Genomic DNA, 16,802 nt, shown 5'->3' with positions numbered 1-16,802 from the left:
TGTTACATGTTATACGGGTTAGGGTTAATTGTAAGTTAAGGAAAAACTACAAAAGAATCTTTCTTTTCTATGCAGATTTTATCTGAGTTCTGCAGTATTAAAAAATGGAAAAAGGAAGAAGGAGCTATAGAAAAGTTTATTACAAAAGTAGATGGTATGATTGAAGTCTTAGGACAGCACTTTGATATTGAACAGAATGAGTTAGGTAAAGCCGAAATAATGCTTAAACTCTACAAATCTGTGACAAACAAGAGATTTAGAAAAACCCCTTTATTTCTTGTGAAAGAAGTATGTATTTTCAGATCTATTATTACTAATATAGAAATTACATTTTTCAGAAAATTTATATATTTTTTTTTTATCAGGCTCTTCCACGCAAGATTTAATGACTACGAAAGGCGATTCACCTCGACTAGTTATGTTCACACTGGAGGGAGCTATTACTGCAGCCTATGTGGTCGCAGATGAGATCAGGATGAAAATAGTTGAGCCATCTGTTTCCAAATCAGTAGCTTGTTTATTGGCTTCATACTATGTTTGGGATACAAATTACCCCAATGCATATAAAAATACAATGAACTACGTTGACCATGAAGTGCTAGGAACAGTAATAAAGGAAAATGCAGCTATAGACAAATTTATCAGGGATCGCAACCGCACCCGGTCTTATGAGTAATGTATTTATGTGATCTCGTAATGTATCTCGTGTGAAAATAATATATCTCTATATGTGCACATTTTTTGTGCATCCAAGTAAATATCACTTGTATAATTCTATTTATACATTAAACAACACAAATTATTATTTTCTATTACTTTGTTTTAAAAATTGTTTTAAAAAGAGATCAAATGGAAATAGTTTTATTTAAAAATATTTAGATAGAGATAAATAGACGCGATCAAATAATTTTCAAAAATTTTTCTTTAGGTGTTGTATTGATACAATTTATTTTTCTTTTACATAAATTTGTTTCAATAGTATCGTGTATATTTTTTTTTTTACATAAATATGTTTCAATTTTTATTTATATACACGATACAAAGTATAAGTTTATATTATATATCTAGAAAACCATTATTCAAGAGAAGAAAAATAAATTGAATTGTAATTGCTTTTCTTAGAAATTATAGAGATATTTGCATTTTTGCATTTCTTAGAAATTATAGAGATATTCGCATTTTTGAAGTTTTTGAATTCACATGATGAGATGCTATAAAAAAAATAAAAATAATGATTATGATTATTTTGTTTTAAAAATGTAGAGATAAATGGAAACAATTTTATTAAAAAATATTTAGATAGAGAAAAATAGACGCGATCAAATAATTTTTGACAAGTTTTTTTTATGGTATTGTATAAGTACAATTTATTTTTTTGTTTATATAAATTTGCTTCAATTTTCATTTATATACATGATACAATAAGTATAAGTTTATATTATATATCCAGAAAACCATTAGTCAAGAGAAGAAAAGTAAACTAAATTGTAATTGCTTTTCTTGGGAATTATATAGATATTTGGAAGTTTTTTAAATCACATGATGAGATGCTATAAAAATAATAAAGATAAAGTTATTAAAAAATCGATCGTTTATGAATCATTTATATGCTTTATAGGCCTTTCTACAATAAGCTATAAGTAAATCAGAAATCAAAGGCTAGTTGTAAGGAAGTCAGGGATTAACGTGATTGGTCAGCTAGCTTTTTACAACTAGCTTCTAATTTCTGATTTATTGCTTATAGCTTATTGCATAAAAGCTGTTACACATATTATATGCATTCAGCACAACACGAATTATAGGTACGTGTCTATAAAACACACTTTTCGTGTGTTATATCTACAGGGTTCTTGCAAATATACACACTTTCTTGTGTGTACATATTTATACGGCTGTAGACGTGTAAAAAGTGACTACAAGCTTTACACGCGTGAAATGTGTTAAAGTAACACACTTGTTTTTACAGTCTACCGCCGATCTGATAAATCGATTTCTGAGACGATCGACAAATTCCGTTTCAAAACGCGGCCAAGGGACGTTAACGTTCGATTAATCTCGCATGACCATATCCGTGTCGCGGATAACGTAATTAATTAGTAACTGAGCGAAGAGTTATATTTCGACAAGTCGTAACTCTTGCTTATATATTAGCGAAAATTGAAATTCGGCTTTAACTAACGACGTTCTCGATTGAATATTCACGGATCTGGTAAATTAAGCTCTCGAAGGTTGAATTTGTCAGGAAACATGACGTTTCGGGGTGTTTCAAATGAGTACTACCTTGTAAGCAAAATAAGCAAAATATTATTCAAAACTTTAGCAGATACGAATGCTTATTACTATAACAGCGAATTAGATAAATTATACGTCGACTAAAAAAATATTATTCAATATGTTAAAAATCAAACTAGTGTTATACTTAAAACATTAAGTACTGATAAAAAAAATGATCAAGATTGCTTCAAATTCAATAAATTAACGTAAACGAACAATTTAATAGTCTTAAAAATCTCTCGCAAATTAATGAAGCAAATATTTGACAGATAATTTTAAGAAGTATTTTTTCTCAGTGTGGTAGTCGAAAAATGGCGAAACCAAGAGAAGAGCATCGGGTTCCGCCGAGGACGCCGGATGCTGAACCGTCGGAGGTCACCCCCGTGAGTAATTTACATTACTCTTCCAAACCTTGCCGCGACAAGTAGCAATCTCGTTCATCATGCCGTGGCACGGTATTTATTCAATATATGATATAATATAATTTATCTTCTATAACGCATCAATTTTTCCCTAATCTTTCATAATTTGTTTAAGCGTCTTCTCAACTATGCTAAACAGCGAAATGTCGAAAAATCGAACAAATTGCATAAAAATACAAGACATGAATTTTCAAACCGTAAAGAAAATGTTGCACCACTTAAAAAATGGCGACATTTACATACACGTGGACAATTACAACATTCAGTAAAAGTGTTGCAAACATAATGAAAAAATTAGTGACAAGGGAGCTTGCATTAATATGCACAGCACAAAAAAAAATTGATGCCAAAATTGTCCTTAAAAAAACTCCGATCTGCGACTGCATTATTGGTAAGAAGATACAACTTTTCTCTATATTACTATTAATAGTAATTCTATGTTAATTTAGAGATAAAAAGTTTTATACATAATAATAATTGATATGTTGTTATATGTTGTGTAGATGTTGTTGTAAACATTATTGAGAAGCATGGAAAATGTATTACACCCAAAAGGAAATATATTCAGCTATAGGCATTACTTTAACGAACGCTAAGGACTGGAATGGTCATCGGTTACATCAATCAAAAAAAGCCAGAAATAACGATCAGATCAATCCTTAAATGATTATATTATTAAATATAACTCGCATTACTTCTTTGTAACTAAGATTACTATATATAAAGTTTACAATCGTAATCGTCTTACAAGGAAACCTCGCGAAGTGTCAAATTCTAATTTTAATATAACTTTGTTGTACATACAGATTATGTAAATAGATGAATTTAGAAAATAGGAGTTGGTGCCAATAACGGTTTTAAGAGGTGAAAGTACCCCTGCCTGTATATATATACACAAAGTTATATTAAAATCAGAATTTGACACTTTGCGAGGTTCCCTTGTTAATATTTATTTATTAATTTTAAATCTAACTAGGTTATCCTAGTCTTACCCTATCTCTTTCTAGATAGCGGCTAGACAGATTTAATATCGTGTCTGTGAAGTTGGCACCTCATTTTCAAAAATTGGAAATTTTATTAAGAGTTCCATTTGCACCCACAATAGTTCTACAGTTCCTGATGTATTTCATAAATAGTTCCGTCGATTTAGATAAAAATATAACGACTTAAAAAAATGAGGTGCTAACTTCCCGTGGCACCTCAAGTTTCGAAAATATTTATTTTTATCACAGAATTCTATAGTTCTTGAAGAGTTTTATAGTTCCTGATAGGTTTTAGCGATAGTTCTGGTCTTTAAGTATTTTTAAATAATTTTTTAATCTGACCGCTGGCACCTCAAGTTTCAAAAAAATTGATTTTTATCATGGAATTCTATAGTTTTCGAAGAGTTCTACAGTTCCTGATAGGTTTTAGCAACAGTTCTGGCCTCTAAATATTTTTTTAACAATTTTTTACTGTGACCGCTGGCACCGCACACAAGAGTAAACACGGAGGTGCAGGCAAGCAGTTCTGGCCGATTTTTCAGCATTTTCGTACAGTTCTGCGATAGTTCTGAAGACCCCGGTAGGTTTCGATCACAGTTCCGGCTTTTAAATATTTTTTACAGTTTTTTATTCTCAGAGTTGGCACCTCACCTTCAAGAGAACTAAGAAGTGCTGGCTTGCTTCGCAGTTTTTTTCGACACTCCCCAACAGCTCTTGCATAGTTCCAACAATTTTGATAGGTTTTAGCCACAGTTCCGATATTTAACCTGCAGAGAGCCGCCGGCATTTTTCCATTAAAACCTTGGATTTTTTTTACGTAAAATTTATGCATATACACAACCAACATGTTCCAAAAAGTTTCCGTTTCTGGTCCCTGTGCAAAATTTCGATAATCTGACCTCAGAATCGTGATTAACGATATCAAAAACCCTAAAGTTTAAACTTTAAAAATTTTCAATATTTGCCATGCCGTTCTGGGCCGGAGTGGCCTTTAAAGAGACCAGAAACGGAAACTTTTCGGAACATATTGTTGGAACTATGCAAGAGCTGTCGGGGAATGTCGAAAAAAACCGCGAAACAAGCCAGCACTCGAGTTCTCTTGAAGGTGAGGGGCCAACTCTGAGAATAAAAAACTGTTAAAAAATATTTAAAAGCCGGAACTGTGATCGAAACCTACCGGGGTCTTCAGAACTATCGCAGAACTGTACGAAAATACCGAAAAATCGGCCAGAACTGCCTGTCTGCACCTCCGTGTTTACTCTTGTGTGCGGTGCCAGCGGTCACAGTAAAAAATTGTTAAAAAAATATTTAGAAACCGGAACTGTTGTTAAAACCTGTAAAAACTGTTGGAACTATGCGAAAACTATCGAGAACTGTCAAAAAGTCGATCAAAACTGCCTGCGATTCATGACTTTACTCTTGTGTGCGGTGCCAGCGGGCACAGTAAAAAATTGTTAAAGAAATATTTAGAGGCCGGAACTATTGCTAAAACCTATAAAAACTGTTGGAACTATGCGAGAACTATCGAGAACTGTCAAAAAGTCGATCGAAACTGCCTGCGATTCATAACTTTACTCTTGTGTGCGATAGCAGCGGTCACAGTAAAAAATTGTTTAAAAAATATTTAGAGGCCGGAACTGTTGCTAAAACCTATAAAAACTGTTGGAACTATGCGAGAACTATCGAGAACTGTCAAAAAGTCGATCAAAACTGCCTGCGATTCATGACTTTACTCTTGTATGCGGTGCCAGCGGTCACAATAAAAAATTGTTAAAAAAATATTTAGAGGCCAGAACTGTTGCTAAAACCTATCAGGAACTGTAGAACTCTTCGAAAACTATAGAATTCCATGATAAAAATCAATTTTTTTTGAAACTTGAGGTGCCAGCGGTCAGAATAAAAAATTATTTAAAAATACTTAAAGACCAGAACTATCGCTAAAACCTATCAGGAACAATAGAACTCTTCAAGAACTATAGAATTCCGTGATAAAAATAAATATTTTCGAAACTTGAGGTGCCACGGAAAGTTAGCACCTCATTTTTTTAAATCGTTATATTTTTATCTAAATCGACGGAACTATTTATGAAATACATCAGGAACTGTAAAACTATTGTGGGTGCAAATGGGTCTCTTAATAAAATTTCCAATTTTTGAAAATGAGGTGCCAACTTTACAGACACCGTCACGGCACTTACCTCCGGCAAGCAGCGTCGTCTCGTTACCGGTCGCGTCGTCAATCCTACGGACGTGATTTTCGTTCCGTACGTGATTTCATCGTCGTTCGAACGACTCGTCGTGTAGTCAGTGTAGCATTGTTGCAAGCTACAAGTGTTCATCAGTCGAGATTTCTATAACAGAAGAACAACCGTATATAGCGGCACACACAATAATCGTACAAATAATTAAAAAAAAAATAGATCACCAGCAAATAATCAAATTAGTAGAGACAAATCGAGATTACTCAACGAGATTACTCCAAAAAAGGCAAATAGGCTCGGTTTGCGCTTCGCGAAAGTTCGCGGACGATCCTCGCGTTCACGCTAAGTTTCAATTTCGCAACAACTGGAGTCTAATCTGTATAAATTGCAACAACGAGTCAACTCATAGAATTAGCAGTCAACGTGTTAAATACTCGGAGTCGCGTGAGGCGTCCCACATAGTGGGACGAAAGGAACAAAAGGCCCATATTATTAACAGTACTTGTATATACAATATATACATACAAAACTGCTCGTCTAAAACATAATTACACATCACGAGCATAATTATAACCAGTAGCACACAAAAGCCTATAATTGTCCACAGCATTTTGATATCACTGTTTTCTATTTATTAATTTTTTAAACAATCATACGACATTGCCAGGGTCGGGAACTCTTTAGAAAATGCTTTAGTATGTTCAGAACTATTCGAGAAATATTTTAGATAAACCGGAACTGCGACATTTCGTACAGCATATCACACTATTCTCTCTAAGTACTCGGTTTTTGGGCGGTATTAATTTTTTAAACAATCGTACAACATTGCTAATGTCGGGAACTCTTTAGAAAATGCTTCAGTATGCTCAGAACTATTCGAAAAATATTTTAAATAAACCGGAACTCCGAGATTTCGGAAAATTAGCAGATAATTTTTTCAATAGACTTTTTTTGGCAAAATCAACAGAACTATTATTAAAAAGTATCAAGAACTATAGAACTCGACTGCATGCGACAAGAACTCTTTTTTATTTTTAATTTGCTAGAAAATGATCTGCTACGGGAAGTTAGCAGATCATTTTTTTGATCAACTGTTTTTTGGGTAAAATCACCAGAACTATTACTAAAAATTATCAGGAACTATAGAACTCGACTGCATGCGACAAGAACTGCCTTTTATTTTTGATCTGCTGGAAAATGATATGCCAACTTCACAGACACTTGTTCCATAAGCACAAAACGTAAACAAATTTATTATAAAATTATAACTAACGCAACTGTTGAAGTTCCATGTCATACAAATTTTTGTCATATTTTTAGATTCCTAGAGATATGACTATAATCAAACAAGAAGCAAGAAAACATGCTGATGCTAAAAATTACGTTGCAACCGTATATAATTATTCTTGGGTCCCCTTATGAAATTAAAGAAACTGACGTTCAAGTGGATATTTTGTACAAAACAAATAGTACTTTAGAGGCAATCAATATATGTTTTAAAACATTTCATGTTTTTCAAGTAAACTATCCTATGATGAGTGAACACCTTTGGATGCTAATCCAGAAAGGTATTTATAATTTTACTACAAAATGGGATTCTATAATTCCTAATATAGAATATGTACTAACAATAAGTAAAGTATCTAAGTCCTTTGAAAAAAAGTGTTAATTCTGACAGTATTACTGTGTAAAACATTTTTAAATGGTCATTATCATTAAAAATAACATTTTTTAAAATTATAATAAGAATCTTTTGTTCTACAATTACAATGACAAGAACTTGTTAATTAATTATTAACTAATAATTAATTGTTCCTTTCTAAAACTTTAATTTAATTAAGTTCTTTCACACTAAACATTTATAAGTTACATGTTTGCTGGTTCTATGCCAGTCTATAATTTTGTACAATGATTTTGTTTTTTCTGCGAACAAACATTTTTATCCATGGATACCTTAATGTTACATATAAAAGTAAGACACAAGTTGCTTATAAATTCTACAATTAAATGTAATTTCAAGGACTGCATACATATATTTAACCCTCAATTAGCACACCTCGGTTGGGCCACCTCAAATGCCACACTAGTGCGCGATGTGAGATTTTGACAACTTTTAAGTGTCGTATTTCAGTCATTTGTAATAAAAATTTATGTAAAATTTCCCTGGCAATCGAGTAGTGCACTTTATTTTAGGAAAAAGAAATGATTTTTATATGAAAAATTGAAATATATAAAGTGCTGAACGAAAAAAAGTGGTGCGAATTAACACATGTGTGCTAATTGAGGGTTAATAACATTTATTATTTACGGAAACATGTGTTAAATATACATATTAAAACATTATCTCTACAGAATGCTTCTGTAAAACAAAATGAAACATTAGTCTCTCAAAATATACCAAAATGTAATGTCAAAGATACTTTTAAATTTTTTCATACTACTTTAATAGGTTGGCCAATAAGTCCGTGCGGTTTTTTAATTATAAATTTTACTTATAAAAAAACGCACGGACTTATTGGCCAACCCAAATTATTAGATACGATTGATGATACAAGTGAAATTAATATTGAACATTAAAAAAATAGTATCCGAATATTGTGTTCGTTTTATAACAAAATTGTATACTAGTGGAAATTTAAATAGAAAAATTATTCATGAAATTATAACAAACATAGGTATAAATTACATTTCTGTGTGTTGATATTTTATCTATAAAATTTAGAGATGTTACAAATTTGAATATTTTTTTAAATATTATAAAAAATGGCTTTGAACTTTTTAACTCAGAATATAAAACATTACAGTATTTACAAGAAATAAATTGGTTGTTTTTACCAAAATTAGTACCTATAAACTCTATTTCGTCATTTAGTAAAGTTAAGAAAAGATCATATCAATCGCATCTACAACATCAGAAATTAAGCATAATATCACTGTTAAAAAAATCTGCATTAAAAAAAATATAAAAATATAAGAAGTTTTTGTGCAGACACCGTACATACAATTTTAAATACAAAGTTGAAAATTAAAGGAGTGGTATTTCAAAAATAAAAATATCGAGCTGTAATATTACTATGCTCAACTATTTGAAAATTCATATATCTGTAAAGGAATTTTGATCTTTAAGCATATTTAAATTAAGAAAGTTTTCTAATTTTCATGACCATGATTTAAATACAAATGCGCAGATGCGCATAGTAATATTACTACATAGTAATATTTCATTTGTGTCAAAAATAGACCATCTGTATACACATACTAAGAATCGACGAATGCCAGAGTCTCGACATAATAAGAGAACGACTTCCGTGGCCAGTAATGAATTGCATCGGGGCTCGATGTCGAACGACCGTTTCACGTACACTGTCAGAATTCGAATCAATCGAAAATCTTGATTCATCTGTTGTCTGCCGCAAACGCGATACGGAAATCTTGCAAGAACATCGACTTGATGCCCTTGCGACGGAAACCCTTGTCCACGAGGCAGACGACGATCGCGAACGCGACGCGATGATAGTTGATCGGAGGCGAGCTCACCTGGTGAGCAGAAAGGTCACCCTCGAAGATAGCAATTGACCGCTCTTGGCGACTCGGAGTATATAAAGTCGTGCTTCTCCCGATTGAGCGGAGGGGCACGTGTTAGAGAACGTCTCGGGTTCCTTGACAATCACGCACTTTTAACAACTTATTGGGCGGCAATGCCGCGCATGAATCGGTGGAAAAACCACACACACAGAATATTTGCCGTTTTGCCGAAATCACTTGATTTGGAGACGTGCGAAACGAGTCTGCCACGAGGCCGTTCTCTTATTCCGCCAAAAGAGTTCTCGAGACGGAAACGGGGGAGAGATCCTGAACGCGGCGCTCTCTGATTGATCCGATGATTGACGACGTTGCACGAGGGGCGCAGTTATCGCGAACGAAGACACTGCGCGTGTCCGGAGTTGCGCCGTGCTCCGATTCTCGCCGGCATGCTCGCACCTGTGCGTGGGGCGGCATCGACGCGTGATCAACCACGCGGGGCGGCGTGATCGACAACCCCGGATCGAATACGTGCCCCGAGACTGACGGCAGGCACGTAGCGATCAGCCTCGCGGCCCGATGCTTACATCGAGGTTGCTATGTTTGATCCTTAACAACCATTAACATTGAATATATTATAGTTGTATAAAATATTTAAAATCCGAATGTCTGCCGCAACAAATTTAATGTGTTTAAAATTTCTTTACACAAAGGGATATTAAAAATATAATTAACAAACTCAAGTTTCCAAATTATTTATAATAATAATTATATACATTTAATTTAAATTTTACACATTTATATATTTAATTTAATAGTTTTTATACTTTAAATAATTAAATATTAACATTTTACGTAAAAATGTTTAGAGAAATCTATAGGTATTGTTTCTTTTAAAATATTTTTTGATAATTTTCAGCTGCAAGTTCCAAAAAAAAACGAAAATGTCTTAAACAAGAATTCAGTAAACGAGGAAAAAGAAAAAGTTAACGTACCAATATCGATTTTGAAATAAATATTATCTGAAATAAGGTAAATATTATTTATTTATTTCAATATGTTAAAATCCCAGTGAAAACAGCCTAGTAAAATGATATCAATATGACTTCAAAATTTAGAAATCTAAAAAGTAGTAGCACAGATATCATATAATAATTATTTAAATATGCCTCATTTAATACTTAAACTACAATTAAAAAATTGATTCAAATGTTTATAATATCAAAATAATCTCACATTTAAATGATCATTATAATCAAAAGAAAAAAAATTTTGGATTGGATAGTATATAGTTATTAAACCAGATTATTTTGTTTGAGAAAATTTTGATAGAAAAAAAGGCAGGTAAATACTAGAATGAGGAAGCATAAATATATAATGTTACTTTACCCGTCTAAACATTCAGTATTCAGTAGTCTCGGAGCATATCACTTCACTTAATCATTCGTTTAATTGGGACAAAGCACGAATTTTAGACCACGATCATGTAATTATAAAAAAAAAATCATTTCCGAGATGATTCATATCAAAGAACAAACCAATAAAATTAATTTGAACAAGAATATTGAATCACTAGACAGGGCCTATTTTGACATCTTAAGTGAGCTATATCTAGCTTTAAATGTAAACATTGACTCTGCGGTATCGACCATCTGATGTACCTTGTTTCTATTTTGTGTCGTATTTGTTCACCGACGATGACTATATTTTTCAATGTTTCTAATGTAAATTCCAACAGTTATTATTATTTTTATTTTTATACTTTTATGTAACTTTGAATGTAAAGCCCCTTGCACAATGCCAGGCAACAGGCAATAGGAACAGGGAATAGAAATCAGAAATCATGTATAAATGCAGAATAAACAGTGACACAGGCAATAGACACAGAGTTTCCGTCACGTTGGAAATTCTGTGCCTATTGCCTATTGCCAACCAATCATAGCATTTGAATTTTTTAGGTTGTAATTAACGATTTTTTGGTTATTTCCTGTTCCTATTGCCTGTTGCCTGGCATTGTACAAGGGGCTTAATACCACCTTATATGCCCTGAGGAAGACCAAGTAAGGTCAAAACGTTGGCTTGATGATTAAAATTTAAATTTTATATATAGTTTTTTATTAACATCCTAATATTGCTCGGAATATCGGCCGTAATATTACTTAGCTTTTCTTTCGACGACCGATAACACGTTCTATAAAAAAAACAACGAGAGATAATGCGTTCTACTTCAATAAAGATGGTTAAAAAGCTCGAGTGTGTAAGATATTTTTTATTAATACTTTATAGATATAAATGATCGGACAGTACGCACAGTACAGGAAAAACAGAATAAGTTGGCGAATGTACTACTCGAATCAGATCAACGAGGAAAATATGAGAAACATAAGACACTGGACCCGGCCATACGCGAAGGGATTCGACAGCATATCAATACCAATCCTAAAATTGAAAGCTACTACACCCGAGCAAATACATTACGAACATTCACGTACAATCAAGTACTCACCCCACGGTTGCTCCGCCGTCACCTGGGGGGTTATTACGGATTAAGTGAATCCGAATAATCTCGGATTGAGTAAAAGTGACGGAAGTGAGCAGCTCACCCAATTACCGTTGATTTCACCTAATAAAAATACAAGATTATTCGCGTGAGCGGACTCGACACAAAATTTTTAGGTGAAAAGATGAAATCAAACAAGAGTGACGAAGAGAAAAGACTGTTCTGTATACAGTGGATAATTTAATAATCGCGGAAAACATTGAATAATAACGTGAAAAATAACTTTCAAATTAAAAGAAACGATATAAACACGAACAACAAAAATCATGTCGTGGGCCATTTAGATGATGTCGCACGATAATCTTTATATTAGCAATTCTCATCACGAAGCATGGCATTATCAATCTAAAAGGTGACGAAATTAAACTGCGTGAAACTTTAGACTGTGATCAGTGTCATAATTAAAGTTTAAGGACGTGACGAGTAGATCGCGATGTAACAGATCTTGTCTCAAGCAAATGTGCATATCTGTATTTACGTGTATGTATGCAGAAATAATGAGTCTTTCGCACATTATATACTTTTGAAACATTTTGCGAAACATGAAAAATTGGAATTAAAATTTCTTTGCTGAGAAGTCAAGTTAATATTTTTTTTTTATTAAAACGCAATCTAGATCATTCCTAAAATAATTGAAAATGTATATAAACGTTTCGACACGGATACCTAAAATCTAAAAGTTAAAGATAAAATAGTATATAGTCAGTTAGAGAGAGATAGTCATCGTTTTTAATACGTTTATTTACGAACGTTCTTTGTAAATACAGTTTCAATGGGATATCTTTAATCGAACATTTCAATTTAATCGAAATTAATTTGTTCCCGAAGCGATACGAATCGTTTTAATTTGAAACTCTTGTTAAAATGATATAATTTTACATATCTTGGAGTTTCTCTTGATACTACTTCGACGTTCTAAGTTATAAAAGCTTTAACTCTTCATTTCTAGTAAGATTGTATCTTTAATATATATTTTTTTAATAATTAAAACTGATCAGCAATTTAATGTTTATAAGAAATAATCGAAACAAAGATTGTGAAAGTATTTTTTCAAACATTTGTTAATACAATTTGTGTTATTAATAAAGCAATAATATATATATATATATATGTATATATATATATATATATATATATATATATATATATTTTTTTTTAAGCAATGATACAAATATTTTTACGACGTTATTTGTAAACAATTATAATGTGTTTAAATTATATATGTATAAATAACGTTCGTAAAAATATTTGTAGACTATAAATATAAAAATATTGTAGAGTTCCAAATTATTACTTTGCTCTTACGACAACAAATGCCTTTTACACTTAAGAAAGAGATATTTGTTTAAAATAGTAAAGAACATAAACCTAAGTAATAAGAATAAAGTGATAAACTAAAAGACGAGTGAAAAAGAGAACGCAGTTCAGAATTAACAAAGTTAACAGTCAGAATTAACACTTTCTGTAAAATTTTATTTAAATCTATTCAACTCGAAAAATATATTACAAAAAAAGAGGGAAAGAGAGATATAAAAAAAGTACTCTTTTTTAAAAAACAATCCAACCTTTTATGTTTATTTCTTAATCGTTTAGATACTTTTGCGCGGTTTCGTGAAAATGTGAAATCACTTAAGCTGGAAGTGCCTAAGTGATCTCGCAGTTTCACTCGACACTTCTGTAATCGGGTGAACAAAGTCACGTGAGATGAGAATGTGAAAAGTGAGTGAGCTCACCCAAAAACCGTAATAGGCCCCCTGATGCCTCCCAGGCCTCCTCCTCTTCTCCGTGGTCCTCATCCGATGTCGCATCTCTGTCGGCGTACTCACTCACGACGCGGCGACGTTCACGAGCGAAAATCCAGCTGACAACTACAGTACTTGCTGCACGGATACCAGCATCTCCACTGCAAAAAAACAATAATTATAAAACACTGAACTCTCTTATAGAACTGCCGAAAATAATTGTTAGAACCGCGGAAAACGGAAAGAATCGCGTATCTGCATTAGCGCGACACTTCTCGCGAAAAGTCGCGCTGGGCGCGGATAAAAATTGTTCAAAACTTGTTAATTGATGGGAAGATATCGATTTAAAATTGCATACATGTGTGGAGAATTCGATTAAGGTGGTTCGATGACTACAACAAAATGCAGAGAATTTCATGAAATTTTAATATGTTGTTCTGTAATGCAAAATAGAATTATGTGAATTTTTTGGGAATTTTTCACCGTCCCGTTTTGAAAAAAATCTACTCCAAAAACCTAAAAAGTACAATTTTAGGAGTAGATTTATTTCAAAACGGGACGGTGAAAAATTCCCAAAAAATTCACATAATTCTATTTTGCATTTCAGAACAACATATTAAAATTGCATGAAACTGGCTGCATTTTTAACATAGGTTCTTATGGTTTTTATGGGAAATGACATATTGCATATACCTTCAGAATGAAATAAGTGCAAGAAAAAATGCAAATGATAAAGAAAAAGAAATTTGCACATGTAACTTAATAATTTACAAATAAATGAGCAAAAGAAAGGGGAAGGTTACCGCACATTTCGTAGAAAAATTAATTATTAAAGCATAAATTGCTTGATTTTTCGTCTGCATAGACTGTCATGGTCGTGAACGACGTGAACAGCAGCACGCATTATACACGCGGCGACCAATCAGAGCAATCCCCTTCATTCCCACTACTTCAAACGCTAGTGCGCTGTTTCCAGAACCCCCGCGTCCCACTACTCCCTCCGATGAAGCCATCGAACCTCCTTAAAACTATCGGGAACTCTCGTCAAATATAATTGGTCAACACGTTTTGATAACTTCCGAGGAGAAAGCTGTGCTAAGATTCGCGAAGTTCACATTTTTTCTATTTCGATTTTTTAATACAAGGAATGTGAAACTAGTTTATTTTTTATCATGTTTTTATATGTAGAACTATGAAAAGTGCTGTTAAAACTCTCGGTATATTTTTGAAATTACTATCGTAGAATGTCGAGCCAATTTCATAGATCCGAGAAATTCGCATATATCACACGCGAAACTCCCCTCGATACATCATTCAAGAAAGCGATAATAATAATCGCGTCCGATCGTAATTCGTCCATATACTCACTATTCTCATCATTATTACGTTTGCGCGAGCGTTACTTCTGTAGCAACTTACGATAATTCCCTCATTTACGTGGAATTGAATTATCGTAAGTTACTACATATCTCCGTTTACGTAGTGGAATTATCGTAAGTTACTAACAGAAGTAACGCTCGCGTATAAATATTTGTCCCGTCACCCGAAAAAAAAAAAAAACCGACCGCGACGAGCGTCTTCCAGGAAAACGGCACCGACGCACGGGAAACATGGCGGATATATATCGCGCTCGCGACGAAAATCGCGCGAACTTCTCGACGCCCTCGACGGAACGACATCGACATGGCAATTTGGCGATCGCATTCGCGAGCGCAATTACTCGCGTCAAACGAATATGAAGCGTTGCGTACTTACAGGAGAGGAGAGGCACGATACTCGGATGCTTTCGATGTAAAATTGTCTCGAACGCCGGCCTCGATCGCGGGTCGATATTCAAGGGATTCCACCGTCATGCGCGAAACACGGCGACGAGAAAACGCAGGCTCCGCAGCAAGCGTCGCGTACATCATGCTGGACGACGATTTAACTCGCATTTTTCGTGATAAGCGGCCATGTCGGCTATTCTGATTGCGAGATCGTCGAACGTACTCGCGAACACCGTGTCCCCTTCGTACCTTCGTTCAATAGAGACGAATACGATATCGTTATCACATCACACCACATTTGATTACACATATTACACACATCACGCTCGCTCGCGACCGAATACGATTACGATCGGAGCTGATCGAAGGTCGGAAGGATCCACGTCGCGGCCGTATCGCGCGGTGTCCTGATGGGAACTGAACGCTGAACGCCCCCGCCCCCCCGTCGCGCACTCGCGCAGTGTCGTATACAGACTATACAGTCAGTCCTACGGGGGTGCTTCGCGAGCCCGCGCCTTCGCAATGGCATTTCGAAATTTTCGCCGAGCGCTGCGGACAGCCGGGCCTCACTTCTACCGACCGGAGCTCTCCCGGTGAACCTCTGGGATGATGACCTCGCCATTCCGGGTCCGATCGGTGCCGTGGAGATCGGTCGGGGCATCTCATTTCCCTTGGCCGTGGAGGGCTCTGCGACAGTCTTCTCCGTCACCTGCCGATCACGCGCTATACGCGCGTTCCGTCGCGTTCCCCTTCCGCTTAGCTAGCCTCCTGCGAGCTCCACGACAGTCCACGAACGGCGCGAACAGGCCTCCCTCCCCTCCCTCTCGACTTTCTCAAACAATCAGCCCCTCGCCCTTAGTTTTCTCTCCTAAAAATTCCTTAGATTCCAACGATGACGTCCTTGTAGAGATTCCAAAATTATATAAAAGAAATGAAATCAAAAACGCAAATGAAATTATTAATTATAGGCCCCCTTCCCCCTGGAGATCTCGCGATTGCTCACATATAAATCATCTTTATTCGTTTATACACTATATATAATAACATATAAATAATAGATATGCGAAATAGTAAATACTACTACAATAATAATAAATTTTTCATATTTGAATCTCCGTCGCCTTCTTTACAAATAAAATATGTCTATTAAGTACAAGCTTAAATAAAAGTTTAAATTAATTATATTAAGTATTTTATGAAACGATATATGTATATAAATAAAATAAGATAATTTGAATATAATTTAGGAATATTCCTCTACTTGGGATGCAATTGTGATTTCCATATAATATTCGCAATGGAAAGAGTTCAGAGATATTATACATTCTTAAA

At 34.2% G+C, this 16,802-nt stretch overlaps 1 protein-coding gene and 1 long non-coding RNA gene across 3 annotated transcripts; one reads left to right on the top strand and one right to left on the bottom strand.

Annotated features, from left to right (window-relative positions):
- Window positions 1–78: 78 nt before the first annotated feature.
- Window positions 79–3,381, top strand: LOC139816291 (uncharacterized). The gene is made up of 5 exons (XR_011732986.1): window positions 79–288; window positions 366–672; window positions 2,571–2,729; window positions 2,812–3,087; window positions 3,200–3,381. It is a non-coding gene; the product is annotated as an uncharacterized lncRNA (long non-coding RNA).
- Window positions 3,382–5,879: 2,498 nt separating this feature from the next.
- LOC139816577 (uncharacterized) lies at window positions 5,880–16,033 on the bottom strand. Of its 2 annotated transcripts, none has more exons than XM_071784180.1 (3): window positions 15,460–16,032; window positions 13,696–13,865; window positions 5,880–6,030 (listed from the first exon to the last, which is right to left on the bottom strand). In XM_071784180.1, exons 1-3 carry the CDS (start codon window positions 15,636–15,638, stop codon window positions 6,005–6,007), a joined length of 375 nt encoding a protein of 124 aa, XP_071640281.1. In that variant the 5' UTR covers window positions 15,639–16,032; the 3' UTR covers window positions 5,880–6,004. The 2 variants fall into 2 exon arrangements, with proteins under 2 accessions (XP_071640281.1, XP_071640280.1); XM_071784179.1 differs by lacking the exon at window positions 5,880–6,030 and adding an exon at window positions 11,911–12,025 and having other exon boundaries at window positions 15,460–16,033.
- Window positions 16,034–16,802: the final 769 nt, after the last annotated feature.

This window comes from Temnothorax longispinosus, chromosome 7, assembly GCF_030848805.1.
Source record: "Temnothorax longispinosus isolate EJ_2023e chromosome 7, Tlon_JGU_v1, whole genome shotgun sequence".
In the NCBI taxonomy this organism is placed as follows: domain Eukaryota; kingdom Metazoa; phylum Arthropoda; class Insecta; order Hymenoptera; family Formicidae; genus Temnothorax; species Temnothorax longispinosus.
This window is presented reverse-complemented; position numbering and strand designations above follow the sequence as displayed.

Excerpts from the sequence above, each read along its gene's own strand:
- LOC139816577 (XM_071784179.1), bottom strand. The coding sequence starts at position 15,638 with ATGCGAGTTAAATCGTCGTCCAGCATGATGTACGCGACGCTTGCTGCG. Across the intron at positions 13,866-15,459 it reads TATCGTGCCTCTCCTCTCCT|TGGAGATGCTGGTATCCGTG; the intron begins GTAAGTACGCAA and ends GTTTTTTTGCAG. Across the intron at positions 12,026-13,695 it reads GGGCCTATTACGGTTTTTGG|GTGAAATCAACGGTAATTGG; the intron begins GTGAGCTCACTC and ends TATTTTTATTAG.